This window comes from Cyphomyrmex costatus, unplaced genomic scaffold (genome assembly GCF_001594065.2).
Source record: "Cyphomyrmex costatus isolate MS0001 unplaced genomic scaffold, Ccosl1.0 scaffold685, whole genome shotgun sequence".
NCBI classification, from domain to species: domain Eukaryota; kingdom Metazoa; phylum Arthropoda; class Insecta; order Hymenoptera; family Formicidae; genus Cyphomyrmex; species Cyphomyrmex costatus.
In genome coordinates, this window is record NW_017280250.1 from 1,520,328 (window position 1) to 1,530,975 (window position 10,648).

General features: G+C 29.7%; 2 protein-coding genes across 2 annotated transcripts; one reads left to right on the forward strand and one right to left on the reverse strand.

Annotated features, from left to right (window-relative positions):
• Positions 1-1,878: 1,878 nt before the first annotated feature.
• Positions 1,879-8,340, forward strand: LOC108780151 (putative inorganic phosphate cotransporter). The gene is given in 7 exon segments (XM_083287339.1): positions 1,879-1,991; positions 4,964-5,154; positions 5,157-5,475; positions 6,355-6,593; positions 6,840-6,989; positions 7,635-8,012; positions 8,111-8,340. Coding segments are annotated over 7 exon segments (1,566 nt in total). The 5' UTR covers positions 1,879-1,912; the 3' UTR covers positions 8,321-8,340.
• A 572-nt stretch (positions 8,341-8,912) lies between these two features.
• LOC108780134 (uncharacterized) lies at positions 8,913-10,198 on the reverse strand. The gene is made up of 3 exons (XM_018547728.1): positions 10,031-10,198; positions 9,835-9,964; positions 8,913-9,365 (listed from the first exon to the last, which is right to left on the reverse strand). Exons 1-3 carry the CDS (start codon positions 10,159-10,161, stop codon positions 8,913-8,915), a joined length of 714 nt encoding a protein of 237 aa, XP_018403230.1. The 5' UTR covers positions 10,162-10,198.
• Positions 10,199-10,648: the final 450 nt, after the last annotated feature.

A 10,648-nucleotide genomic window follows, 5' to 3' on the forward strand; every position in this document is an offset into this window, starting at 1 on the left:
TTAACAATTATATCATTATAATTTTCCTGATGTGTATTAATGCATAAATACGATAGTTCTCATCAAAGCTCGAGAAGGGATCTTTATCTAGTGCAAATAACGGTCAATGTAATGCTCAAACCATTCACGTTAAATATGTTATCTTTATAGGACACAACAAGATCACGATTATTTATCGATACGTGATTGATTCGTACTTATGAAATCTCAATAAGTGAAAAAATAATTAAGACACAGTCGTTATTAATTATTAAATCTTCTTCTTTATCGAGGTTTGAAATCTTTCAACGAAACACGTTTATTTAATTAAATGTCATTTATTAAATAATTCATATTGTGCACATCTTGGCACTAGCATTAATGTTCTTTTTTATTGTAAAACATCGATTGATATATGTATAAATTATATATAAAATTACTATATAAAATTAATATATATAATCGATATTAAAAATAAAATCATTGGTAAGAGATGATCGGTAATTCGCGTCAAGTTTCCACAATTTACACATTTTTGATCTTTTTATCGTTTTTTAAGTATACCGTATATATGTCACAGATATCGATATGACAGACTTGCCCGGAAGATGAGGACATCAACAAGTTTCTTTTAATGTGGGAGAAATATTATATTTTATGATATTTGATCAAACACTGCTAATTAAGCATATAATTATTTACTGTAAATTTATTGTAAATTTGTCTACATTGCTCAGATGTTGTTGAAATTAATCTTTTCGTCACAAATTATGCATTGATAGTTAATTTAATATTGATAATAATATATATATATATATATATATATATATATATATATGTATAATATTACCACACACACACACATATATATATATATATGTATATCCTACAAAGAAGTTTATACATACAATAGAATTTTATTTATCTATATAAACATATATTGAAAGACAGAACACACTTTTAAACAGCTAGGATAATAACTCTGATAATAGAAACCGTTATCGCTCCTAGTACGTCAGAAAAATTGAAGTTGAGTCGTCAACTTCTTATTACATGAAAAAATGGTGCCGTTTGGTTAATAACAGATCGGTTAGAAATTTGTATATTTACTGAAATTAGTAAATATTTAATTAAACTTTGAATAATAATGTGACGTATTTTAGAAATTTGTATATTGAATGAAATTAGTAAATATTTAATTAAACTCTGTGAACACACACAATAATGCGTATTTTAATACACATCAGTGGGGATTTTTAGAAAGAAGGAAAAAGTATGGATCAATAATTAATCATTGTTAATTGAAATTTCATTTGACTGAAGATCCCTCTCAATTTGAAATAATTAATTTTCAACCATCTTTTTTAAACACACTTTACCTCTGACTTACTCTGTATAAAGTATTAAATAATAAAAGGATAGTTGTCCACTTTCCTTTCATTAAAATGTTTTGCACTTTAAAATTTAAAATTATTGCATTTTGCACGTAATAACGCGTGATCATTAAAATATATTATAAATATATAAATTTATAATTTAAAGCAAGTATAATGGATCATCCTATTATTATATAATAATAATAATACAAATAAGAAAAAGTAGATTGAGAAGAGCAGACGTATAATTAAAGGAGATAAATTATTTTTAAGATTTTTCATATTAATAATATTTATAAATATAAATAAAATTTAATAATAATAAATTAAAATTAATTTTAATATATTTTACGACGTATGGTAATTTAAATATTAAAGTAGTGTCCGATTATTAATATGACAGTAAGACGTACCATCGTTTAAGCACACGTTTGAGCGTAAAAGGGTGGGAGAGAATCGGTTTTCGGTGATAGTATAAAGCTACGTGAATACAATCGCTGGATCGTAGTCGTTTCTGTAATTTGCTTCAGTGTCAGCTTTATTAGAAGTTCACCATCATGGCGTCTCTACGGAGGAAGAGGGTCTCTATAGTATCTCTCTCGGAGAGGATGAAAGTCCCACCAAACAAACCAACAGGTAATCAGTTAAATAATACGTACATTATGAATCATTTTTAATGAAAATTATCACTTTTCGACCGCTTGTATGTCCAGAACGACTTTACCGATTTTAAATCTTTTTAGCTCAAATTACTCGTGGAGATGCCGCCTTTCAGGACATATAACGTTCGATTCAAATTTTTTTATATTTTAGTAGTTATGCACTTCCGAAAAAAATGGACTTTGGTATGTCGGGATAAGAGACTTGTAGTGTCTTTTAGCTTTTGAATATAGCCGGAGACACTACTGCGTCTCCTGATAGTGTGTACAAATTACTACAATTTCTGTATAAAGAAATATTTCCTTATAATTTAAAAAAAAACAAAAACATTTTGTGACTTAAACCAGTTAAAAAAAATGTTAGTAAAACCCAAAATTATGGAAGATAATTAATATTCATCTAACTTATAATCATAAAAGAAAATTTTCTAAATTATTTGTTATACTTAAAAAGATAAAGAATTGCTATTTTTTGAAATATAAAATGTCTTACAAAATCTATAATTTTAACTTTAATTATAGATATTCCTTAAATTTGAAATAAATATTTTTTAGCAAAAAATATTTCGACGTAATAAATTATATAACTACTTATGAGCAACATTAGAAAATTTAAACGATAAAATGAGTATCAATAATTTTAAATAATCTTCCAAAATTTGAGTCTTTCTTGGTCATAATTTATATATATATATATATGGTTAATTATTATGTTCTTTAGGAATTAAGGACAAACTTACACGTATAAATAAAGTGTAGATAAATAGAGTTTTACTGTATAATAACAATATCATTTTCTAAATACAGAAAACCTTTCACCGAAATACTTCTTTCTTTCTAATTTGATATTCTTTTTTTTTATTTATTATATATTGTTATACCACAATGCTTTTATTCTTAAATCTTTTACAAATTTTACCTGACATTTGCTCGGCAGATGTACAAATTCGATTCTTTTTAATAGTCTCGGTTTTTCTTTCGCATCCTCTATCTTTACGCTAATCACCAAATAAATGGAAAACTTTCTTATATTTTCTAAATAATCGTATAAAATGTGAAAATAATATAAATATTGATAATATAAGTAAAACAAAATACAGATGTGTAAAACTAAAAAATTTTCATCTTTCTCATTACGGATATATTATTAATAATTATTAGATAATATTTATATCAAGACGCTTTTATAAATATATTGTAGACAGTAACTTATCTACGATTAAACATTTTTGATAACAATGTATATAACGCTTATTGAGAATAAAAGAGAGATAAAAAGAAAATAAAAACGTTTATTTTTCTGTTTTAGGCAAACCTTTTAAGAACAATAAAAGTAAGCAAATGAAAAAAAAATATACAATGGAAACAATATACAAATTTATACGAGTTAATAAAGTTGTATGAGAGAGAGAAAAAGAAAGAAAGAGAGAGCTTGATCATTATTTGATAATTGAATTACAAATAAAAATAGAGATTATGGGGAGTGATTGTCATGAATTATGTTAAAACGTGATGCAAACTTTGAATCAATATTGACGCACCTGCCTTTATCAAGTTATTGTTCAGTAAAAAAATATCAATGTTACATATTTATTATTATTCGCTTCGCGATAACTAAAGCACGAACATTTTATGTCTTATTGATGCTTCAGATTCCTGTTATTCTGGAGTAGATATTATTATAAAAGATATCGCTGATGTAGTTTGATAATTAATAAAGAACACATAAAAAATAATAAGAAAGAAAAAAATAAGTTAAAATAACATAATCAATATTAACAATACCACAATTAATACATATTATTTCTTTAATAAGAGTATTTTTTCTAATTTACACTGCAATAAAAAAAATATGTTGCTTTTTTTCTTTTTCTCTCGCTGTATTATATTGTAATTTTAGCTTTTTAGTAACATAATATATTACTATTTCTTTTTATTAATCCATCAGTTTTTTTCTGATTCATATGATTGTCTCAAGACAAGCTGGAGAAAACACATTTTGCAAGTAAAAGTTGTATTATATAACAATTAGAATTAATCCGCATTCTATGCATTCTTCACTCGAACGGTACGCTTCTTCGGAATAAAGAAAAAATTCAAACACGGTTACTAAGATTTTATCGATTGCATTCGCATACCGGTGATTTCACTGACGCAACGGGTAATTGTTATTGGATTTCAAGCATAAACATTGAGCGATCGGTCTTACTGACGCAATGTGATCTTGATGACAATGACACAATTTGTATTCAATTCCGCGTTTATACGTGATGCCCATGTAAACTTCATCGAGAGTATAAGGAACGTACTACTAATTGTAAGAATAAAGAACATAAATGGTGATTAAAAAATATATCGTTTATCTATTTTTTACAAAACTTAAATTATGACATTCATTTACTCACAATATAGCCATATATCTAAATAAACAAGCAATTATGTAATTTTTTATTTTTGCGGTACACAGAGTGTCTCGAAATTCTCAAATAAAAATATCACAGCAAGAAGGACCTCGAAAAAAATTATGTAAAAAAGGTTATTTGTAAATTTTTTGTTTTAAACAATAATTTTTTTTAACATAAAGATTTAAATATGACTAATTACAAACTACGTTTAAACAACCATCTGTTGCTTGAACGTCCATATATGAGTCAAGCGCGACATGTGTTAATAAAACATTGATGCGCTCATTTCAATACAAGTGATCGTCTAAACATAATCTGTAACTGATCATATTTAAATCTTTATATCTAAAAAAATAATTTTTTTAAATAAAAATTTTCAAAACATTCTTTACTTAACTTTTCAAGAACTTTCTTGCTATAATATTTGATTCGTAAATTTTGAGGCGCCTCTTTATATACTGAGATAAATTAATTTTTCCACTATTTGATCAACTTAATATATGCATAGTATGTATACCTTGAAGGATATAATTCCTCCTTGCAGCATGGTTTGGATATAGACATGGTCAGGTGGGACTCATGGGCCTAGGATTCTTCTGTTGTTATGCCATCCGAGTAACAACGTCAGTGACCTTAGAAGCGATGACCAATGCAGCCAGTGCCAATCCTAATTTCGAGGTACGTATCGATAACACTGATTCTCTTTCTTACCCTTGTTATCTAAAAGAGATATACACGTCTTCTCTCTTCTAAAGGAGTTTCATTGGGAGGAATCGGTGAAGCACATAATCCTCAGCTCTTTCTTCTGGGGCTACACCATCACGCAAATACCAGCCAGCATTCTCATCCAGCGATGGACTGCTCAGGGTTTGTTTTCGGCGACCCTAGTCATCTCCGGGTTGCTGACTCTCGCCACTCCCGTAGCAGCTCATTATGGTGGCTGGCAAATGGTGATTGCCTGCAGAGTAGTATGCGGCCTCGTCCAGGGTGCCGTTCTACCGTGTCTACACACCTTACTGTCTAGATGGTCGCCACCTGAAGAGCGTGGTAGACTTTGTAAGTATACATATCTTTAATTAAACATGCGGAATAAATCTTTTCACTCAAAGAGTAAAAGTATGTTAAATGAATTAAGAGATAAGTTTTCGACATTTGACTATCAAGTGAGTGACGATTCTTGTATTCATTAAAATAAGTTATATATATATATACTTATATAATAAAAGTTATATATATATATGTATATATACGTGGAGATTTTTATGGCGTTTTATTATTCGTTTGTTGAAGTTTGAAAATATTTGCTTATACGATCAGTTTGTAGTGCTACAATGCTACACTGATTCTAAAATCATTTTAGCATCTGTACATACTTCAAGTAATTTAAAAATGCATCACAAAGTCAGTGATTCTATTTATTTTATTTTATTTTGTCGAGAAATGTCGTAATTTTTAATATTCCGATTTTCATTTCAATCTGATTTGTGTCAATTCTTTCTTTTGAATTTCAAATTGGCATGCAGTTAGCTATATACGCACACTTTTACTTGACAATTCATTACAGAAATGCAAATGAATTAGCAGGCACGTCAAGTTTGATACGTATAATAGATAGGAAAAATTCTTATCGCAGTCTGATACCAAATTGATAAGACACGTCAAGAGTTCGCGAGAAAAGTTTTTTAAGATTAATATCTCATAATAAAAAAAATTCGTACAATTTCGATTACCCAAGTATCTCGTATCTCTTTTAATTTCGTTAAAACAATAAAATTTTCTGTCTCTTTCAAACGGTTTTATTTAATTATAATAAATATAATTAAAATTTATTAAAAAATTCAAAGAAAAAAAATTTCTTTTATTAATTAGTCTAATGATAATTGTGTTGAATTTTTACACAGAAGGATCGTGGTTGTAATATACATATTTCTCTAGCAATGTTCGTTTATTCCGGCGGCTGGATTGGCAACGTAGTATGCTTGCTAAGTACTGGCTTCCTCGCGGCATCGTCCATCGGCTGGCCTAGTTGCTTTTACATTTGGGGAAGCCTTGGCATCCTTAGCGGAATTTGTTTCTACTTACTCGGGCAGGATTCACCCTCTGAACATCCTAGAATATCTCACGACGAAAAAGAATACATCGAGACGAGTTTGGGAATAACTGAGATCAATGAAGTAATTTCTTCAACATAATTGCACTGATCATCTCTCGAGAAAAAAAAGAAAATCACATCAGTTAAATAATTATTTCAAATACAGATTCAAAAATTCAAAGTACAATAATTTAAAATTTAATATATTTAATTAAATAAATAAATAGTTTTATAAATTTAAGGAGTCTTAGTTACCAAGTTCTTTAGATTAAAATTTAGAGAATAAATATTTTCGTATTTCCTATACATTGATTTTCTTCGTTTACAGAAACCCTCCACTCCATGGAAATCCATACTACGGAGCTTGCCGGTCTGGGTATTACTGATAGTGCAATGCGGGCATTCCTGGGGCTTTTGGATGTTGTTGACGGAAATCCCGTCCTACATGACTTCGATCATGCATTTTGACATCAAGAAGGTTTTTCATATAGTCATATAGTAAATAACTCCGGTTAGAATTTCATCTTTCGTCTTCTCTTTTTTACTGAATTATCCTGCAAAGATTTTGGAAACCTTAGCATTAGCACTCGGATAAAGTTGTATACATATTTCGACTTTGCAAATCGCCGCGTTTGGAATATTAATTAATAATTCAGTGTATACGTTGACAAAATCACGATAGAAGAATGATTAATATGCCACGTGAGACTTAGGTCAACTCAAGAACATCATGGACAACATGAACATTAAACTATTCCAATGTCGTATCGTTAATAAACAAGTCAATGACAGCTGAAAAAGAATTAATGAAATATATCAAGATATTTCTTATCGTATAGAACTTTGCATTTTTTAGATAATTTTTTAACAAATAAATATATTTTTAAATATAAACTTAATATAACACTTTTTACGATATTAAAAATATTCTGACATTAAAAAAAATTCTTAATTCTTAATGTGAACTATTCAAAACATAAATAAGATATCACTTTAAAATAAAATCTATTCTAAGTAAATCAACTGATATATCAAATAATTTTAAGAAACATTTTATGGTAATATTTCATTAAACGTTTATTAAAATAGCATTAACTAATACTATACATTTTTGATTGCGCAGAATGGTATGATGACGGCGTTACCCTACTTGTCAGCATGGCTCGTCGGCTTTCCGATCAGCTATATATCCGATCTGTGCATCAGGAAAAAAATCGTGACAACGAAGCTATCCCGCAAGATTTGCAATACAATTGGTCATTGGGTACCAGCGGCTGCGCTGATCGGGCTGGGTTACGTGAGGCAAGACCAGCCGGAATTAGCCGTGGGTATTCTTGTCATCGCTGTGTCCTGCAACATCGCTGCCTTCTGCGGCCATAACATTAATCATATGGACCTCAGTCCGAATTTCGCTGGCTCGCTTATGGGATTTACAAATACCGTTGCATCTGCCTGTAGCATTCTCGCACCGCTGATCGCCGGAGTGATCATCAAGGATTCGGTTTGTAACATTATAAGACAATTATTTGCATTGCTAGCTGTTATGAATTTAATGATTATATTATACATTTAATGTCATTACCTTTTTCTCCTATTTAGACTCAAATATTGCAATGGCGAAGTGTATTCTTTCTGTCGGCCGCAATATACACGGTAGGAAATTTAGTCTTCATCCTATTCGGTACCAGCGAGGTGCAAAAGTGGAATGATCCGATTGAATGCAAGAAGGACAGCGTCGTACGGAAAGTATCAACAGCTCCGGTGACCATCGCGACAATACAGGAAAAGGAGGACGAGAGAATTCCATGACGTTTCATGATAAAAAATAGAGAAACATAATATTGTATAACAATACTTTGTTTCTTATTTTTTATATTTTATTTTTCAAATACGTATTTATCTGTGTGGATGTGTGATTTCTTCTGAATGATTTAGAATATTAACATTATTTCAAAAAAGCGTGTATAAAACGTATGTATTTAAAACGTCTTGACTAGAAGTTGCATATAAATATCAAATATATATATATATATATGTATATATGTATATATAAAATTCGAGCTGAATGCGTATACATAGAATTTGCCAGAATTGTATTTCTTTTTAATTTCAAAAATGTAAGTAAAGAAATTAATTTTGTCCAATTAATTTCAATTCCGAATTCTGCAATCACAGAATTGTCGCAACTTATTAAAAAGCTTAGAATTTAACTTACATTTCATGTAATGTAAAAATATATATAATATTTAGTCTTATGTAAATATGTAGAAAGACTGGTATCTACGTAATGTATGTCTTGTATAAGAAGAGTAAAAATCAATATATCAAATCTATTTGAAATATTCATTGATAAAACCTTATAATCATATAAAACTGTTTATATATTTACATCTTCATTATTTCAGTCTTCTTTCGAGTGATGCAATGTATTAGTTCGAATTGCATACCCGATAAATATAGCACCAACAATCGTTGACAGTAATGTGGCACAAGTAACAAAAAGTGAAACAGAGGAATCACCGACTGGTATTGGCCAAATGTAATTGCGATTGTTTGACATATGATATGGAATCTCACGCCACTTGGCCATTAGTTCGACACACGGTTTGCATAAGTCTATTTTAGATACCCTGTGGTCCCTAATCCTCTTCCGACATCCCAGCAGCAGTTTTACTTCGGGCAAAGTCACGTTGACATAATCACCAGATTTGTGCGCATATCGATAACGTTGGTGAATGGGAATTGTTAAACTGGAGGATGACGAATTTATGGATGCACAAGTTGTAATGTTCTGTTGACCAGCCTTCTCTGCGAATAATTCGACGTTGGTCTCGCCAATGGAGCATACTGTATTCTACAATATCAATATTAATTAATTTATTAATAATTGTTTAACTCTCAAAGTCTGATATTATTTATTTGATATTATGTATTTTTATCCATATTATCAATTATGTGTATAATAAAATGAACCTAATATAAATTTATCTAATATACATGTTATTAATAGAATAAAGAGACCTTTCTCTCTCTCAGATAAATACATAGTTATTACTCTCTATATAAATTTTAATAAATTTAAGATTTATGAATTACAGAATATCGAATGAATATGAATAATATAATAACTTCGAGATTTGTAGAAATTAAAAAAGATAATAAGTTAATATTTTTTAAATTTTGTATTAATGTAATCAAAACTCAACCATTTTACAAAATAAATTATGTAATAATTTTAAGTGTATACAGCTTAAAAATAACATGATAAATTTTAAGATTCGATATTTTCCTTAAATTAATTAATTGACAATTAAGGCACATACTGTTCCTTTTCTTCTCATTTCTGCTATTTCGTCTATATTGACGTACAATGCCGATGGTAATTCCATGTAAATGGCAGATTGACAGCCATCCTGGGTAAGATTCTTAAAGTGTATCCGATAGATTAACGTTCTGCAAACGAGAGAAAAAATGCACGTGGACTGCTCGTTTGTTTACACACAATATATAGATTCTAACCTATGAAACCCGTTTCCTTCTACGTCGAGATCAATCTCGGCTTCGATTGCCGCACAAATCGGCACGTAAAGCGCGCACAGGAGCAAGGCAACGATAATTCGTAAATTTACTTTATGGACGTGTGTCGTCATTTTTGTATTCTTGGATTACCACATACTTATGACGTTTTTGACATATCCATACACTGTGAGATTTTCCGACCGCCTGCAACGGTTGCAGCTACCATTTAAAAACCAGATCAATTTGAGTGATCGGTAAGGTTACGATCTACTTTATTATCATTAAATAACTGTATCTTTTCTGGTATTACCTTAATGAAAGAATTACAAAAATAAATAAAATTGGAGTGAGAGACATAGAGAGACAAAGAGACAGAGAGATAAATTGTAATTATTACCAGAGAGAAGCCTGAGAGCGGTCATGCCCGGGATTTAGCTGTTACTTCATTTTGAAACGCCACATATGTCCACAAAACGTGGACATTGAACTATGTAGCCAATGTCCAAGATCGTATCGGTAATGTCCAAGATTTTTGGTTCGAATCTTCCCTATGTTCATGATTTAAAAAAAAATGCCTCTGAGGTAGAAAAATTGGAACGAAAAGGGTCAAGTGACCAG